This window comes from Myxine glutinosa, chromosome 8 (genome assembly GCF_964187855.1).
Source record: "Myxine glutinosa chromosome 8, kmMyxGlut1.1, whole genome shotgun sequence".
In the NCBI taxonomy this organism is placed as follows: domain Eukaryota; kingdom Metazoa; phylum Chordata; class Myxini; order Myxiniformes; family Myxinidae; genus Myxine; species Myxine glutinosa.
This window is the reverse complement of record NC_136268.1, coordinates 134819637-134839231: the sequence shown is the minus strand read 5'-3', so window position 1 is coordinate 134839231 and position 19595 is coordinate 134819637. Positions and strand designations below refer to the sequence as shown.

At 41.3% G+C, this 19595-nt stretch overlaps 1 protein-coding gene across 1 annotated transcript in view; it reads right to left on the bottom strand.

The window, feature by feature from the left end:
• The window catches only part of LOC137433197 (uncharacterized), a 726873-nt gene that overhangs the window by 524808 nt on the left and 182470 nt on the right, over window positions 1-19595 (bottom strand). Inside the window, exons 6-8 of the mRNA XM_078784000.1 lie at window positions 16450-16578; window positions 6200-6346; window positions 75-272 (exon numbers count right to left, since the gene is read on the bottom strand). Of these exons, the coding sequence (XP_078640126.1) occupies window positions 75-272; window positions 6200-6346; window positions 16450-16578 (474 nt within the window). The remainder of the gene's footprint in view (window positions 1-74; window positions 273-6199; window positions 6347-16449; window positions 16579-19595) is intronic.

Genomic DNA, 19595 nt, shown 5'->3' with positions numbered 1-19595 from the left:
ATGTGCAACATTAACCAAGATGTATCTGTACGGTTCCAGTATTACCACCTCACGCATATGAAGAGCCAACTTACATTCCAGTGATTATAATCTGTTAGTACAGGCACTGCAGGCCACAGGTCAGACATGTTGCTCATCTGTTCATGCATTTCTCCCTCTAGGAGATCGTATTCATGGTCAAGATGTGAATTGACACCGTGGTCTTCGTAGTCTTGTTTATACACATCCTCTTCACCAGCTGCATATTCTTCATAAAACACCTCGCTGCTACGCTGAACAAAAATAAACAAAAACAAAACAGATTTTTATTTATTTATTGGGGTAAACAAAATTATTACCTCTTGCTTTTTACAAAGCAAACCAACTTTTTAATGATGGCAGAGCACTGGTACGGTTCACCAGAGGACCTGGGTTCGATTCCTGGGCTGGGCGTGTTATTTTCCCGCATATATCAATTTAATTTTTTATGACACTTTATTTGCTCTGCTTAGTTCCACGAATGATGATCTGATATTTGAATCCACAAAATATGAATTAGTAAGAATGAACTGTGTTATTATGGTTACCATTGGGAGGCATTACATGTTTAGACTTGGTGTCTGTGCTGTCCCACTTTTTGAAAAACAATTTTCCATTATTAAAATTTTCAATTATTATTTCATTATTTTTCAATAGGCTTCACATCACGTGATGCCTGTGCGTGTTGAAGCGGTCACATCCATTTACGAGTAATCATGCTTTGTTTTGCAACAAAGAACAATGATAAACGTAGTTGTTTGTTGCAGGTATCGTTATTCAAAATGTGCCCAGGGTTTCTGGACCACCTGATGTGTGTGTACATATATATATATATATATATATATATATATATATATATATATATATATATATATATATATATATATATATATATAGTCACGTGAAAAAGTAAGTACACCCCATGTAAAGTTTTGACTTTTTCAACATATTTCAACATACAGCTATTTAATCTACATTTCAACAATATTGATAGACAAAGGTGATATAATATAACAAATATCATGAAACATTTACATTTTGTAGTCCATTGTATAATTTAAATAAACATAAATGCAAATTTCACATGTGGAAAAAGTAAGTACACCCTTGGCTCTAATAGGTGGTATTGCCCCCTTTGCCAGAAACAACCTCAAGTAGGCGTTTCTTATAATTGTCTACCTGTCTCTGACATCAACTGGGAGAAATTTTTGCCCACTCCTCCATGCAGAATTCTTTCAGCTGCGTGATGTTCGAGGGGTTTCTTGCATGCACAGCTCATTTCAAATCCCCCCACAACATCTCGATGGGATTTTGATCCGGGCTTTGACTTGGCAATTCCAGAACCCTCCATTTCTTTCTTTTCAGCCATTCCTTGGTGGATTTACTGGTATGTTTAGGGTCATTGTCATGTTGCAAGGTTTACCTTTGGTTGAGCTTCAATTTTCCGACAGATGGCCTCACATTATCCTCAAGCACCCTCTGGTACAATGAAGAATTCATAGTGGATTCTCTGATGGTGAGCTGCCCAGGCCCTGATGCAGCAAAGCTGCCCCAAACCATAATATTTCCACCACCATGCTTTACAGATGGTATCAGGTTCTTGTGGTCAAATGCTGTCTTTGGTTTTCGCCAAACATGTCTTCTGGTACTGTGGCCAAATAGCTCTACCTCTGACTCATCTGTCCAGAGCACATTGTTCCAGAAGTGCTGGTCTTTGCCTCGGTGTTCATTGGCAAACTTTAGTCTTGCCCTGATGTTATTTCTGGACAGCAAAGGTTTCCTCCTGGCACAGCTCCCATGTAGATCAAATTTGTGCAGCCTCGTTCTAATGGTAGACTCGTGCACTTTGACACAACAGTGGCAAGAGCTACCTGTAGGTCCCGTGATGACATTCTGGGGTTCTTAGAGACTTCTTTCAGCATCTTGCGGTCTGCTCTCGGGCTGAACTTGCGAGGGCGGCCTGGCCTGAACAAGTTGGCAGTTGTTTGGAATCTTCTCCACTTGTAGATGATCTTCCGGACAGTCGAATGATTGATTTCAAATTGTTTGGAGATCTTTTTAAATCCCTTCCCAGATTCGTAGGCATCTATAACCTTCTTTCCGAAGGCATCAGAGAGTTATTTTGATCTAGGCATGGTGACGCCGCACACTTCAACAACAAAGAGCAAACCAAACTAAATGTCTGAGGTTTAAATAAGACAGGTTCCTCCAAGATCCTCTCTAACGATGTTCTAATCATTTTCACCTGAGCTGGTGCACCTGATTCTAATTTTAGGTATTTGAAGTAGTGATAAATGTGGGGGTGTACTTACTTTTTCCACATGCGAAATTTGCATTTATGTTTATTTAAATTATACAATGGACTACAAAATGTAAATGTTTCATGATATTTGTTATATTATATCACCTTTATCTATCAATATTGTTGAAATGAAGACCAAATAGCTGTATGTTGAAATATGTTGAAAAAGTCAAAACTTTATATGGGGTGTACTTACTTTTTCACGTGACTGTATATATATATATATATATATATATATATATATATATATATATATATATATATATATATATATTAAGGCAATTAAAAGCTTGTCAATTAACTTCCACTATTTTGCTGAAAACTGAGCTGCATTTACTTATAATGATGGACATATGGACATATAATTGAACACAACAAAATGAAAAAGAGATTTTCTCACCTGTAAATATGCTAATGGTGGCCATGGAGATATGAATATTAAATTGAGCATGGTCTTCTTTCTTTGAACAAATTTCATGAAGTTGCAGTCTATAATAGTGCAATGCGATGAAAGTGATAAGAGCTCCAAGATGAAATAAGGTCATTGGACAAGAAGTAAGTTTGGAACAAGCCTCAGGTATGCTCAAGTCATATTCCCGTGTGAAGATGTCTATCGAAATCCTCCATGTTGGCTTGATCTCTTTCTCTTAGAATACAAATACATATGTTTTTCAAGCGAATAAGTGTCCTATTCTTTATACTGTATTCAATATTGTATGCATGTTTCCCTTGCAGTAAGTACCTGAAAGCTCCAAGTTTGAAAGTTACATGGGGTCCTTCAATGGCCTCAACCTTCTCAGTCACTTGGAGAGGTGTACCACACATTAATTGTGTACTGACAGTCTCTCCCTTCGTGTGCCACAGATTAAAATAATGGCACTCAAATGTACGACTCAATATGTCAATAAATTACTCCATTTTGCTCTTCACAGCTTTCTTGAGCCCATAGGCATATACATACTGGGAGTCATTTATCAATATAATCCCTGTGGAATTGAAAATCAATTTGTCCAATCTCAATGTCGACATCCTGTCTGCTCTTGGAATGAATTCAAAAGAGGACCGTTCATGCTCCAGAACATGGTCAGCAAGATTTTACCAACAGACCACGGACCAGAACATTTTTCAGAGGAGATGTTAGATGCTTTTACTCTATGTTTTGTCTCTCTGAGTCTGGGTTATGTTGGAATCGCCATGTCTCATCCTAAGTCGCAATAAAAGAGAGGAAGTAATCCCCTTCATTATGGAAGCACTGAATTAAGGTAATTGGTAATTCCATTTGTCTGTGTTGGCGGTATAATAGTTTAAAAAAGAATAAACTAGAACGGCACTCAGTTGAGAGCACACCTCCGCCTGGTTGGCCATATCACTCAATGGTGAAGAATCACTTTAAAAAATAAATAATTCTCATATCCGAATCCATATTCAGATCTTCACCAAAATCTAATCGATTCTTCCTTGTCACACACACAACCTGTCCAACAAGTTTCATCCAAATCCATCCACAACTTTTTGAGATATCCTGATATGTATCGTTTTTGGCCCGATCTCCCAATGGTGAAGAATCACTTAAAAACTTCTCGTAGCCGGATCCGAATCCGGATCTTCACCAAAATCTAATCATTTCGTCCTTTTGACATACGCTACATCTCTGCCAAATTTCGTCCGAATTCGTCCACAACTTTTTGAAATATTTTGTTCACAAACAAATAAACAGACAGACAAACAGACAGTGAAAATGGAACCTCCATCCACCTTTGGTGGCAGAGGTAAACAGTTTAGTTTGTCTGCTTACAGAAGCGCTGACATTTTGGGACTTGTTTAGAGTGATAAAGGATATGAAATTAAATAAAACTTAAAGATTACCGTGTCTGTGACAACACTCAGTGTTTCAGAACAGTTGCATTATGGAATTGACAGAAGCGTTAACTGTTAATAAAATAGAAGTGATAGCACCACGTTAAAAGTGGTCCATTCAAATTCACAACAACAGTCTACATTATACATAGAAGCCTATTCAAACTAGATGGTATTTATAGAATACTTCCTTAACCTGTGCAGTCAACTTGGTGCAATCCAACTCTTCTGGTTTTGAAGGGTTTTTTTTTCTTCTTTGATCCAATATGGCTGCCAGACCACGTGAGTGATAACATCATAAATTCATATTCTCTAATATAATTGTTGCGTAGATCACGCTCAAGAAATTTCAAAATCAGACTAAGCATTGTAGTTGTCGAATTATGACGTCATAATGAAGGCATCGGTGACATTAACAAATCTTATTCCCCATGGGGGTACTTGACAATGAGCCATGTTTCAATTTATTCCATTGAGTGGTTTCGGACATACAGATGTGTAACCTTTTTTCCCATATGGCCTCTGTACCACATGACCTATGACGTCATAATTATGAATGAAAAAAATTATACAGGTGGAGGCGCTCCTATGGTAAAGTTTTGTGTCAATCGGACCAACGGTTGCCGAGAAATTTTTTTTTTTTTAATGCAGCCACGCACATACCACACGTATGCAACAGAACGCCTAACCCTGCTTTTCTCTTCGTGAGCGCAGGGTAATTATTACCTCCGCCACCCAAGGTGGGCGGAGGTTCTATTTGCACCCCTGTCTGTCTGTCTGTGAACAAGGTACGGCAAAATTGTGAAGAGATGAAGACAAAATTTGGTGGAGAAGTTAGGTATGTGACAAGGCCGAGATGATTTGATTTGGTGAAGATCCAGATCCGGATCCAACAATTTTTTTTTAAGTGATTCTTCACCATTGAGAGATAGGGACAAAAACGATACATAGCAGGATATCTCAAAAAGTTGTGGACGGATTTGGACAAAGCTTTTCGACGAGTTGGGCGTGCAACAAGGAACAATCGATTCAATTTTTGTGAAGATCCAAATCTGGATCCGGATACTAGAATTTTTTAAGTGATTCTTAATCCTTGAGTGATAAGGCTAAAAACGATATATATATATATATATATATCATGATATCTCAAAAAGTCATGGATGGTCTAGGCCAGAAGTTGGTGGATAGGTTAGGTGTGCAACAAGGAAAAACTGATTAAATTTTGGTAAAGATACAAATCTGGATCCGGATATGAGAAATTTGGTATTTTTAAAGTGATTCTTCACCATTGAGGGATGGTGCCAAAAAAGACATGTAGCATGATGTTTCAAAATTTTTTAGATGAGTAATAACTAAACTCGGTGAATGAGATGGGTGGGTGACAAGAACAAGCTGGTTAGATTTTGGTTCAGATCCCTGTCCAGGTTTGGCCTATCAGTGGGATAAAAAGGTGAACTGTTCAGCCTTAGAGGTATGTGCTCTACTGAGTGACCTTGTCGTTGAGATTGATTTCTACACTGAATATAATTTCTACACTGATTTCTACACTACACTGAATTCTACAATTCTACATTCTACACATATAAACAAACAAGCTTTCATTTTGATGGGACAAGTTTATGATTTTCTTCTTCTTCTTTCATATAATATAGATATATATATATATATATATATATATATATATATATATATATATGCAGCACATGGCTGCGAGTAGCATCATTGGGCGTAGTTGTGCACTGAGGAAACACCCGATGTAGGTTCGGGCAGGAATTTGGAATTTGGCCCGGGTGCCTGGTTTGGGATTCAAACCCTAACTCGACAGCTTACAGACGAGTGGCATACCCTCGAGTCCACCCTGCCAACCAGTCAACCAAAGGTGGAGAATACCTTGAAAAACAGCATATCATTGTTGTAAAGTGCAGGTTAAAATAAGATGCACCCCAAAATAACAATAATCTGCGGTCAATTTCTAAAAGTGAACATGACTTGTTGAAGTCGCAGAAAATATTCAATAATCACCTGTGCATTATCCTTGAGTTCAAATACAGTTTCTCCATTCTCATCTTGCACCTCCTTTTTCGTGTTGTCATCAGCTTCATATTCATGCTTTCTTTCATTCTCCATGCCATTGAATATCGTCTCCTCATGAATTTCAGCTTCATAATGCTGCCACCACCGAAGCACTTTCATGAGCACTTAAATGCATGCTTCAATAAATAAACTTAAACATATAAATAAACTAACTAAACCCCCCCTCCCCCTCCCACGCCTCCTGCCCCCAAGCCCTCTCCCTCCCACACTTCTCCCTGCTCTCAAATGTTGTGGTTGTGTGCTTCCCCTTCTCTCCCCATCTTGTCTTCCGCTCCCTCTTTTTGTATATTTTGTTTGTCTGGTTTGTTTTGTTTGTTTGTTTGTGAAATAAATGTTAGCTCTTTCACGAGCCTCGATTCAGTATACAAAAAATAATAATAATATATCTATAATTCCAGTAATCTCTGTGTGTGTGTGTGTGTCTGTCTGTCTGTCTGTCTGTATGCGACCGCTGTTTCTCGACAACTACCGGTCCGATATACTTGAAACTTGCCAGGTATATTGCTGGGGACCCGAGGATGTGCCTTTTCAAGGTTTGAAATTAATCGGACAAGTGGTTCCCAAGGTATGGTCACCGTACTCGCAAGCCGTTCGCTTTGGCTTTGCGAATGAACCAAACCATTTCATGTAAATAGAGGGGGGGGGGGGGGGGTTCTGTGGTCGTTACTGGCTTTGCGAATGGACCAAACCATTTCATGTAAATAGAGGGGGGGGTTCTGTGGTCGTTACTGCCACGTGGTTTCAAAGTTTTTTTTTGTTGTTGTTGTTTGCACGCATGTTTTTTTGCACGCACGTACGTGCTTGCCCATACGGGCAAGCACGTACGTGCGGGCACGCCCTAGTCTATCTATAATTCCAGTAATCTCTGTGTGTGTGTGTGTCTGTCTGTCTGTCTGTATGCGACCGCTGTTTCTCGACAACTACCGGTCCGATATACTTGAAACTTGCCAGGTATATTGCTGGGGACCCGAGGATGTGCCTTTTCAAGGTTTGAAATTAATCGGACAAGTGGTTCCCAAGGTATGGTCACCGTACTCGCAAGCCGTTCGCTTTGGCTTTGCGAATGGACCAAACCATTTCATGTAAATAGAGGGGGGGGGGGGGGGGTTCTGTGGTCGTTACTGCCACGTGCAAGCCGTTCGCTTTGGCTTTGCGAATGGACCAAACCATTTCATGTAAATAGAGGGGGGGGTTCTGTGGTCGTTACTGCCACGTGGTTTCAAAGTTTTTTTTTGTTGTTGTTGTTTGCACGCATGTTTTTTTGCACGCACGTACGGGCAAGCACGTACGGGCAAGCACGTACGTGCGGGCACGCCCTAGTAATAATAATAATAATAATAATAATAATCTATATTATAATAGCCGTAGATGATTCTGTCTGTCTGTCTGTCTGTCTATCTGTTGGGTGTCTGTCCGGGGTGTGGCTTACTCGGTTTGCAGAGTAGCTCCACCCATAGCTCCACCCATTCTGGGAGAGGCTTCATATAAACAAATATCCACCATTTTATTAACTCGCATAGCTTTGAGTCCTGTTTTGTAGGCCCGTGGTGTCTTCCTCTCTCTCCCAGTTTTATTTCAAATCAAATTCGATAAATCATTTCATTTTTCACAGTCGCTAACATAGTTTTAGACTCGGTTGAAAAAAAACGGGAAGAAAATCCGATGAAAGTTGCCGTTTATAGAACGAAATGAATTCTCAAAGGCCTGTAACTTCAAGGCCATTGAGTCTCTCTCACGCCTTTATCTCCAATCTAACTCACCATATGATTTCATTTTTATCGATGGTTTTACTTTTAGACTCGGTGTCAGCAATAATTGAGAACAATCCACACACGCGGGAAAATGCAGAGATATATTTTTTAAAATCGCGTCATGGTGTATCATACACCGCCCAACATGACACCGCCGGCAATGTGTCGATATATATTAAAAATTCGCTTTTGCTTTTCCGTTATGATATATTACTATTTCGTTTGATGATAGTCGTCACAAAAACGTCAACAATGATGCCGACATATATTTCTTCGTTTTTATTTCATTCAACATATTAGCCGGAAGTAAAATATGTTTCAGGAAATTACCGAGAGATATTTCTTCGTTTTTTTTATTAGTTATGTGCGCATACACTTTAAATAGGTTTATTTGAAATCTTTAATTTTCCACAAACATTCCACACACGCGGGAAAATGCAGAGATATATTTTTAAAAATCGCGTCATGGTGTATCATACACCGCCCAACATGACACCGACGGCAATGTGTCGATATCTATTTTAAATTCGATATATCATTTCATTTTTCACAGTCGCTAACATAGTTTTAGACTCGGTTGAAAAAAAAAGAGAAGAAAATCCGATGAAAGTTGCCGTTTATAGAACGAAATGAATTCTCAAATGCCTGTAACTTCAAGGCCATTGAGTCTCTCTCACGCCTTTATCTCCAATATAACTCACCATCATGGTTTTAGACTCGGTGTCAGCAACGCGGGAAAACGCAGAGATATATTTTTAAAAATACACCATATCACCGCCCAACAGCCAACAAGTATCATACACCGCCCAACATGACACAGACGTCAACATTTCGACATTATCGCTTTTTCTTTAAACCGAGCCGAACCGAATAAACCGAGTGAATTCACCGTTTACCTTTGATAACAGTCGTCACAAAACGACATATATTTCTTCGTTTTTATTTCATTCAACATTTTTAGCCGGAAGTAAAATTACCGAGAAATTACCGAGTTCAGGAAATTACCGAGACATATTTCTTCGTTTTTTTATTTATTAGTTATTTGCGCATACACTTTAAATAGGTCTATTTGAAATATTAAATTTTCACAATGTAATTTACTTGCCATTTATCATTTGATGATTACGAGACAAATTCCTCTTGAGGATCGTGACAATTCATGCGCTGCGTGGAAACTTATATTTCCAAAATGAATGAGACGATCGATGAAGAACGCAGACTTGAACAGGATGTAGCAAGAAAACGAATGAGACGGGCGAACGAGTCCATCGACGAACGTCAATGCAAACTTGCGGGGTCACCCGTGGGAATCCCACGGGCATGGATGTGTGTGACATTTCGACATATTGAGTTAGATGCTGCACATTCATTTTTACAAAATGGTTACTGGCAAGTCATCAGATCCAGAAATGGTGTCATGAACACAATTTATTTACGTGCAAGCACGAAAGCAAGACGGGCCGATTTCCGATTCCGACGGGCCGACGGGCGAGATGGGCCGATTTGGAGCAAGAAAAAGAACGAGACGGGAGAAAAACGAGAGAAACGAGACGGGGAAAGCCGATTGGAGAGGCGAGTGAGGCGCGATTGGAGAGGAGTGTGAGGCGCGATTGGAGAGGAGTGTGAGGCGCGATTGGAGAGGAGTGTGAGGCGCGATTGGAGAGGAGTGTGAGGCACGATTGGAGAGGAGTGATTGGAGGGGAGTGTGAGGCGCGATTGGAGAGGAGTGTGAGGTGCGATTGGAGAGGAGTGTGAGGCGTGATTGGAGAGGAGTGTGAGGCGCGATTGGAGAGGAGTGTGAGGCGCGATTGGAGAGGCGTGTGAGGGATTGGAGAGGAGAGGAGTGTGAGGGATTGGAGAGGTGAGGGATTGGAAAGGAGAGGGATGTGAGGGTTTGGAGAGGAGAGGAGTGCTAGGTGGAGACAGGAGAGTGTCAGGTGGAGAGGAGTGAGGGGTCACATATTATGTGAAATAAATAAAGTGTTCATCACACCATTTCTGGATCTGATGACTTGCCAGTAACCATTTTGTAAAAATGAATGTGCAGCATCTAACTCAATATGTCGAAATGTCACACACATCCATGCCCGTGGGATTCCCACGGGTGACCCCGCTAGTAATAATAATAATAAATAAATAAAAATAAAAATATTAAATAAATAAATAAACTTAAATAGCATGGGCACTTAAATGAGGAACATTTGTGCTGAATTTGGAAAGTTTGTTTTGAACAACGAACCAACAAGCATACATCTCAAAAAGAGCAAAGCATATGGACAACAGCAACGTACATAGAAGCCACAGAAAACTCCCGAAAACCACAACCACAGGCATCACCTTCAAAAGAAGAACCATTTTAATAAGAGCAGAAAGGATAAAGCTGCCAAGAAAGAGCCACAATGTATGATAAATGAAAAGGTTGTGGAGCAGTACAAAAGAAGACAACGAATAGGAAAGGTCCAGTAAATCGTGATGAAATTATAACTGTTTTGTTTACAATTGTACAATTTAAACAGAAATTATATTGCAAAAGTGAAGAATGTACAGTATGATAATGGTTCAACCCCTCCCAACACAAGGAAATGTTTCCACACTCTCAGTGTTAATATCAGAGATCTTTATCAAGATATCTCACTTGCATATGGGATGGTCCACAGTGGCATGGGCAATCATGCAATTGGTATTGATATGTGACGGGTGTATAGCCTGGCACCAGCTTGTCCATTTATCATCACCAACATCATGACCTGGCTTAAACCACTTGCATTGCATGCACATTCCCAGCATAAGGAGTCATCACATGACTGTGCTCCGAAAGTTTGGATATAGTTTTGCGAATTTTAAGCCCCTCTTTAGTCTTGGTCACTCCTGACCCCTCCATTCATAATCCTGGTCTCTCGACTCCCCCTGTCGGAGTTATCTGGCCTTGCCGTCCTGCCAAATGGGCGGGACCTATAAAATAATTGCAGGGTGGCACTTTTGTCTCCAGAGCAAATTACACCACCATGGCTGACACGACAGATGTGTGCCTCTCTCAAAATAATTTTCTCCTACTAGTCCCACTTACCACATGAGGTGTTCACGCCCACATAAGGTCTACCCTGTCTATAAATTACATATGCTGCCTCCTCAGCGTCACGTGTAACAAACGACTTAACCTGACAGGTCCCTGTTAGATAGCAACCTAACAGCTACTCGAACCACACAGTCTACCCATAAAACATATGTGTATATGTGTGTATACACACACACACATATATATATATATATATATATATCTATCTATATAATTATAAAATTGAAATCTTGCGTGTTTGTATGTAACATTCGATCGGTCCGGGGGCGTGGCTTACCCCTTTGAGAGAGTAGTAATATCCACCATTTTATTAACTCGCATAGCTTTGAGGCCTGTTTTGTAGGCCCGTGGTGTCTTGCTCTCTCTCTCAGTTTTATTTCAAATCAAATTCGATATATCATTTCATTTTTCACAGTTGCTAACATAGTTTTAGACTCGGTTGAAAAAAAACGGGAAGAAAATCCGATGAAAGTTTCCGTTTATAGAACGAAATGAATTCTGAAAGGCTTGTATCTTCAAGGCCATTGAGTCTGTTTCACGCCTTTATCTTCAATCTAAGTCGCCATCTGATTTCATTTTTATCGATGGTTTTAGACTCGGTAAAAGAAATAATTGAGAACATTCACGCACACACGGGAAATTGCAGAGATATATTTTAAAAATCGTGCCACATTGATATACGAAAATACACCGCCTAAAATAACAGGCATACAGTATATATCTTCGTCATTTCATTCAACATTATTACCCGGAAGTAAAATATGTTTCAGGAAATTACCGAGAGATATTTCTTCGATTTTTTTTATTATTTATATGCGCATACACTTTAAATAGGCTTATTTGAAATCTTTAATTTTCACAATGTAATTTATTTGTCATTTGATGATCGGCAAAACGATAGCACAAACACAATACTATTTGCAGGAAGAATGTCGTATCAACCCTCCGACGGCGCTACGGACGCGGACAACGAATCACACCTCACGTCTATGGACGCGAATAGCAACATCCGCACGAATCAGTCATCAATGATTTTCATTGACGCGCCTGGAGGCACAGGGAAGACGTTTCTTATTAACCTGATTCTCTCTAAAGTGAGAGCGAGTGGAGAAGTTGCCCTTGCGGTGGCCTCATCTGGCATAGCTGCTACCCTCATGCCTGGTGGAAGAACAGCGCACTCAAGGTTCCAAATCCCTCTGACACCGAGGGAAGATGGCGTATGCAACATCGATAAAAATTCCACTATCGCAGACCTCTTTCGAAGTACAAAACTCATCGTGTGGGATGAGTGTCCTATGATCAGGAGAGAGAGTTTTGAGGCTGTGGATCGCACGTTGCGTGATGTATGTGACAAAGACGAGCCTTTTGGAGGGATCTTGACGATATGCTGTGGTGATTTCCGTCAACGTGATCGGAGATAAGGGCCGAAATCACGTGTCACAGGTAAGTGATTTAGAACGCTGGAGAGGTGAACCTTATGGCTTGCTGGCCCAAATAATCTCCCTGATGATGTCCAGCGTTCGCTTTAGTTCTATTCTCATATCTATTCAAACTGACATTGACCCAACGGGTCATGGGTCATCTAGGGGTAGCATCATCATCATTGGTTGAGGGGTAGCATCATTGGCTGAGGGGTAGCATCATTGGCTGAGGGGTCACATCATTGGCTGAGGGGTAGCATCATTGGCTGAGGGGTGGCATCATTGGCTGAGGGGTAGCATCATTGGCTGAGGGGTAGCATCATTGGCTGAGGGGTAGCATCATTGGCTGAGGGGTAGCATCATTGGCTGAGGGGTAGCATCATTGGCTGAGGGGTAGCATCATTGGCTGAGGGGTAGCATCATTGGCTGAGGGGTAGCATCATTGGCTGAGGGGTAGCATCATTGGCTGAGGGGTAGCATCATTGGCTGAGGTGTAGCATCATTGGCTGAGGGGTGACATCATTGGCTGAGGGGCGACATCATTGGCTGAGGGGTGACGTCATTGGCTGAGGGGCGACATCATTGGCTGAGGGGCGACATCATTGGCTGAGGGGCGACATCATTGGCTGAGGGGTGACATCATTGGCTGAGGGGCGACATCATTGGCTGAGGGGTAGCATCATTGGCTGAGGGGCGACATCATTGGCTGAGGGGTGACATCATTGGCTGAGGGGCGACATCATTGGCTGAGGGGTAGCATCATTGGCTGAGGGGTAGCATCATTGGCTGAGGGGTGGCATCATTGGCTGAGGGGTAGCATCATTGGCTGAGGGGTAGCATCATTGGCTGAGGGGTAACATCATTGGCTGAGGGGTAGCATCATTGGCTGAGGGGTCACATCATTGGCTGAGGGGTAGCATCATTGGCTGAGGGGTGGCATCATTGGCTGAGGTGTAGCATCATTGGCTGAGGGGTCACATCATTGGCTGAGGGGTAGCATCATTGGCTGAGGGGTCACATCATTGGCTGCGGGGTGACATCATTGGCTGAGGGGTCTTCTCCTCACTGCTCATTACTAAAAACTGCTCTTCTATGTGAGGATTGATAAATAAAAGCAATTAGAACCAGTAAATTTAGTTTTATATGGCATTTTGCCTCTCTATTAGAAAGTGTGAGAAAATTATATATCTTCGCCATAGGTTGACCTTTGACCCCCACTGTAACCATGGTAACCCCTTAATTATATATAATAACATTGACCCAACGGGTCATGGGTCGTCTAGTCTATATATAAAACACAGTTGTGTGTGTGTGTGTGTGTGTGTGTGTGTGTGTGTGTGTGTGTGTGTGTGTGTGTGTGTGTGTGTGTGTGTGTGTGTGTAATGTTACCGATAGACTCCTAAACGGAGAGGCTTATGTGCTTGATATTTGGCATAGACATGGCCATTGAGCCTGGGACGAACATGGCTGAACTCAAAATATTTGACAATCCATATTTTTTATTCATATTTACCTCAGCGCATTTCAGCACACGGAATCAACGGAATCAGAGCATGTGGGCGCTGATTCGCTCAGAGCGATCACGTGATGACGCTATGACGCTATGAATGCTATGACGCTATGAACGCTATGACGCTATGACGCTATGAAAAAAAAAATCGCTATGACGCTATGAAACGCTATAACCGCTATGACGCTATGAAAAAAAAAAATCGCTATGACGCTATGAAACGCTATGACGCTATGAACGCTATGAACGATATGACGCTATGAACGCTATGACGCTATGACGCTATGACAAAAAAAATCGCTATGACGCTATGAAACGCTATGACGCTATGAACGCTATGACGCTATGGAAAAAAAAATCGCTCGCTTTGCCAAGGGGCTCGCTCCCCCCCCCCCCCCGTTCCCCTCCCCTCCCCCGCCCGGCAATGCCGGGTACTTCTGCTAGTATATATATATGTATGTTGTTGTTTTTTATCACTAGCTGTTTACCCTAACGGTGGGTATAGCATGTGAATTAGTTGATGAGAGGGCGAGCTTGGACTGTACATGCCCATTTGCCCGAAATGTGCTCCTGCCCACACCCTCTTGCTGAGTGAGGAGAGGGGCAGAGCTTTCCATGCTCTCATGTTGAGGAAATGAACTTGCATAAAGCAAGGAAATTTTATATATAAGACGCAGGACAAGGACACTCTGGGAAAATTTCCAGTTCCTGTTATCACCTACTTAGTTGAACGGCAGGCCTAGCCAGCCAGTTCGTGAAAGATTTGGGCCAAAAGCTTTCCTCGGTCAAACCCACGAGGTGGGAATAATTGTGGCCATTAAAGACTCATTCACATAATCATATTAATCAGTGTAATAAAATAATTTATTTTTCCTTTGTGACGAAAGATTCACATAATCTTTCCAGGGTAGAAATTAACCTCATTTGATATTCAAATTTGTATGCTCAATCAAATAGTTTGGACAAAAAGTAATTTTTCAAAAGTGTCACCAAACCTCATTATCTTCAAATGCAAATATTATTAAAAGCATAAACACTTCCGAAAGGTAATGTTACCTAAGTGTGGCATTTTAAAGAATAAAATTATGGAATATTCATACAATCGCTTAAAAAACAGGAGGTGAATGAATAGTTGATTCCTTAAATACGCATTTAAAAAAAAACTGAAGTACAACATTATTTGGCAAATAACAGGAATATTTTCAATAAACATTTTTGAAGTTATTACACCTTGTTCTGTTCTCAATTTACAAACTGTAACTGTATATATTAATTCATCATGAAAATATCACTTTAAAGTCAAAATAAGTTGAACGTCTGCTTTTGTATTCAATTGAATCACTTCCTTTTCCAACCCTTTTTTGCATCCCAAACTGCCTATTTATTGGTCCATTAATGTGCAGACAAAAATTATAATTGATAACAACATGTACTATATAATATTGTGGCGGACACGAAAGCCCACTGGCGTGGTGACATCATTCCGCGCACCAAGTGGGCGGCGGCCACGCCCGAGGGGTAGGCGTGGCCTGAGGATATACACGGGGCGCACAGCCCGGAGCGCGCTAGTGTTACAGTGAGCTACTGAAATAAAGACGCTTATAAGTTACCGCTTGTCCGCTTCCTCCTTGCTCGCAAGCAGCGCGCGTAACGCCGCGCTTTACTGGTGACCCTCGACGTTGGATCTGCCAGAGCGATCCTTCCACACACGACGCCATTGCCATTGCCAACAACGCAATGTCGATTAAACTTCCCAATTTTGGGAGGCCCAGGCCGAAGTCTGGTTCATCCAAGCCGAAGCCCAATTTCAGCTTCGGCGCCTCACCGGTGACGACACGCGCTACTGCCACGTCGTCGCCTCCCTCGGGCCCGGCACGGCCACCCCCATCCCAGGGGCAGCCAGGGGCATCCCACCTGGCATCCCTGCACCCCGGACGCCGCCGATCGCCAGGGGGCGCTTCGGCCGGGTCATCCGTTTTCCCCGCAAACTGGCCCTCCAGGTGCGCGGGACTTCTGGGGGGGCGCGTGTGGCGGACACGAAAGCCCACTGGCGTGGTGACATCATTCCGCGCACCAAGTGGGCGGCGGCCACGCCCGAGGGGTAGGCGTGGCCTGAGGATATACACGGGGCGCGCAGCCCAGAGCGCGCTAGTGTTACAGTGAGCTCCTGAAATAAAGACGCTTATAAGTTACCGCTTGTCCGCTTCCTCCTTGCTCGCAAGCAGCGCGCGTAACGCCGCGCTTTAATATCATAAAACATATTTGACCTTGAAATGGTTTATATGATGGAAACATTACTGTCTAACCAATTTATTAGAGTTCAATGGAATATTCGATTTATTGCTTCTTATCACGTAATAACATATTGAAATGTCATGATTGTAAAAGGCTGCAAAATCAGAGCAATCAGCAGTCCTTACCTGGGTAGTCATTGGGTCACGGTTCCAAGAGACTTCAGGAAGTGGTGTTTCACAGTCAGGCATGTAATTTGTGCAGTAGTCAAAGGCGGCCCGGGGATCAGATACAATTAGCAACTGCTGGATGTCACCCTGTACATTCCACAAAACACCAGAAAAATATTTCAAATACACTGACATCAGGCTAGAGTGACACGACAGAGGGACACCAGGAAGAGGAATGGGCGAGGGGAATATGATGGCAAGAGAAGGGAGAGGGCGCCACAAGCATGAACAAGCTGGATGCAAGCTCAAACTAGAACGGCACTCTTCGACGTCGTGACACATACTGATATGCCTCCACCTACATTATCACATCATTATACATACTTGTACCAAGTTGGACATGTATCAGTTCAGCCATTCTTAAGTTATCACGGTGACGAAATACTTTTTTAAATGAATATGACCTCAAATGGTTGACCTCTTGAATACAAAATCTCAGTCCATGTTCACATCATTATACATTATTGTATCATGTTTGATTTAAATCCCTTCAGCTGTTCTAAAGTGATCAAATCGTTACCTAACATGACCTTGACCTCTATACATTGTTACATAACATGACCTTTGACCTTTTGATGCCATAATCCAATCATTTCATCTTTTCATAAAAATACATATCTGCACTAGATTTGGCTTAGATCCCTTCAGCCGTTCTTAAGTTATAGCAGTAACAAAATAATTGTAACTCAACATAACCTCTGACCTTTGACCTCTTACCCCAAAAATCTAAGCAGTTCATCTTTGCATCATAATATATAATTATACCAAGTTTTGCGAAAATCCCATGACTTGTGTTGTCTGGTTCACAAGTTAGCTCTGTAACAGAATTTTTACCTAATGGATGTCTGGCATTTGACCTCTGACCTCTTGACCCCCAAATCTAATCAGTTCATCTTTGCAGCATCGTACACACTTTGGTCAAAATCTCTTCACTGGTTCGCAAGTTATTGCAGAAACATGATTTTTCCCTAACATGACCTCTGATCTTTGACCTCATGACCCCACAATCTAATCAATTAATCTTTACAATATTATACATACCTGTACCTAGTTTGACTTTTGATCCCTTCAGACATTCTCAAGCTATCGTGGTAACGAAAATCTATCGTGGACGGGCGGACATACAGCCAGACGGACAACCCAAAAACATAATGAACATAAACACATTAAAAAAATCAACAGGGGGAATGAAAGAAGAGGAAGACAAAACTGTTGATAAAATAGCAATGGAACAAAACTCAAAAAGGTGGTTGGAGGGAAAGGACACAATAAACACAATAACCCAGGAAAAGAAGAGGTGGGCACGGAGAGGGTTAATGAGGGGTAGAACAGCTCATCAGTAGGAATGTGGGAAAGATTTGAAGAGGAGGTTAACAGTCATTCTGAAGATGACTTTGGTTCAGGTCCATCCAACCTATTAGTGGGATACAAAACGTAAACTGTTCAGCCCGCCTACGGTATGCTCTCTACCTAGTGCCATTCTCGTTCTGTCTGTTACATCCTGATCTGTTCCGTGGTCTGGCTCCTCCAGGAACCTTGGCACTGTATTATGAAAAGCCTGCATTACGGTTGCCAACATGGTTGTTTGTCCATGCTCAGCTGGTTCAGCATCGGGCAAGAAGCAGCCTGGTCCATTTCAATAGTTAACCAACAGAAGAAAAGCGAAAAACAGGTTAAGAAATTGGTTCACTTCTTTCTGTCTGTGTGTCCTTCTGTCTACAAATTTAGCAGTACCTCGGCTCTGGATTCGTCCTGATCGTGCATGCGCAGAGAGGAGCGAGATAATATTTTTACTCTGTCTGCCTGTCTGGCGGTCAAACAAAATGGAAATTCATTCCAAACAGGAAACTTACTGTTTCAAGGACATCATAAAGGACACAAACAACATGCATAAATATCTAATCTAACGTGTTAAATAAGGTGGTGTATAAGACTCTGCATCAACGGCGGTAATCTTCAGAAAAAAGAAAAATTATACGACCTTTATAATCTTTATTTTATTTAAATTGAATATTTGAACACTACAGAACACAAATCGCCTTCTTAGCACTTTCAAAACCTTTCTATTTAGCAGCACTTGGACAAAATATTACGGTATTTTACATTATCAAGACCAATCAAATTTGCATCCCAGGGTAAAGTGTTCTATGAACTCTCTCGTTTTGGAATTTTATTCAGGCAGGGTTTCAACCACCAACACACGTTCACTTACTACTGGCAAGTCTTTCACCATATGTGACGTAATTGAAGATATGGAGATAGAAGTCTCCTCTGTTTGGCTGAAACTTAGTTCTAACCCAGGATTACTATGAATGCTGCTGACACAGCTCCCCATGGATACGGCTTCCATCATTGTCCAATAAAACATAGTCGCGGTGGAAGTACAAGCTGAACTCTTTGAACTCGAATTGATTCCATCATCTCTTATCAATCCTTCGAACAAGCTTGCATATCTGTCAGTTAGCAATAATTGATTAGACTGCTGCATCTGAACTAACACTTGATAAGTGATCCAAACAGAAAAGAAATACAGTAGTTGGTGTATAGTAATATGAGCATGTTTGATAAGTGAGCTAGAAATAAGTGAGTTCTTATCCTGGGAGGAAAATGTTGTTCAGAATGTTCCTGCAGATTCTAATCATTCACAAAATTAAGAAATTTTGAAGAAAGATGATCATGGGCTATTCAACATGATTGTTAAAATCCCTGAGGATCAATATATTTCCTGGATAAATAAATATAATTGACAACAAAAACATAAGAAGTTTTCAATGAGTGATGCAATTTATTTTTTTATCTCCGTAATTGATTACTAGTTGTATGTTTTAGAGTTAAGAAAAAAAAAACTTCTTTACTGGATTTTATGCCATCATTTTAAGTTGTCTCTTTGCTTCCAGTTCTCTCTCGACTTATTATATCTAACTAGGGCATGCCCGTACTATATATATGCCCGTACTATATATCTATCTAAAATTATATCCCCCCCCTCTATTTACATGAAATGTTTTGGTCCATTCGCAACGCCAAAGCGAACGGCGAACGGCTTGCGAGTACAGTGACAATCCCCCCCCTCTATTTACATGAAATGGTTTCGTCCATTCGCA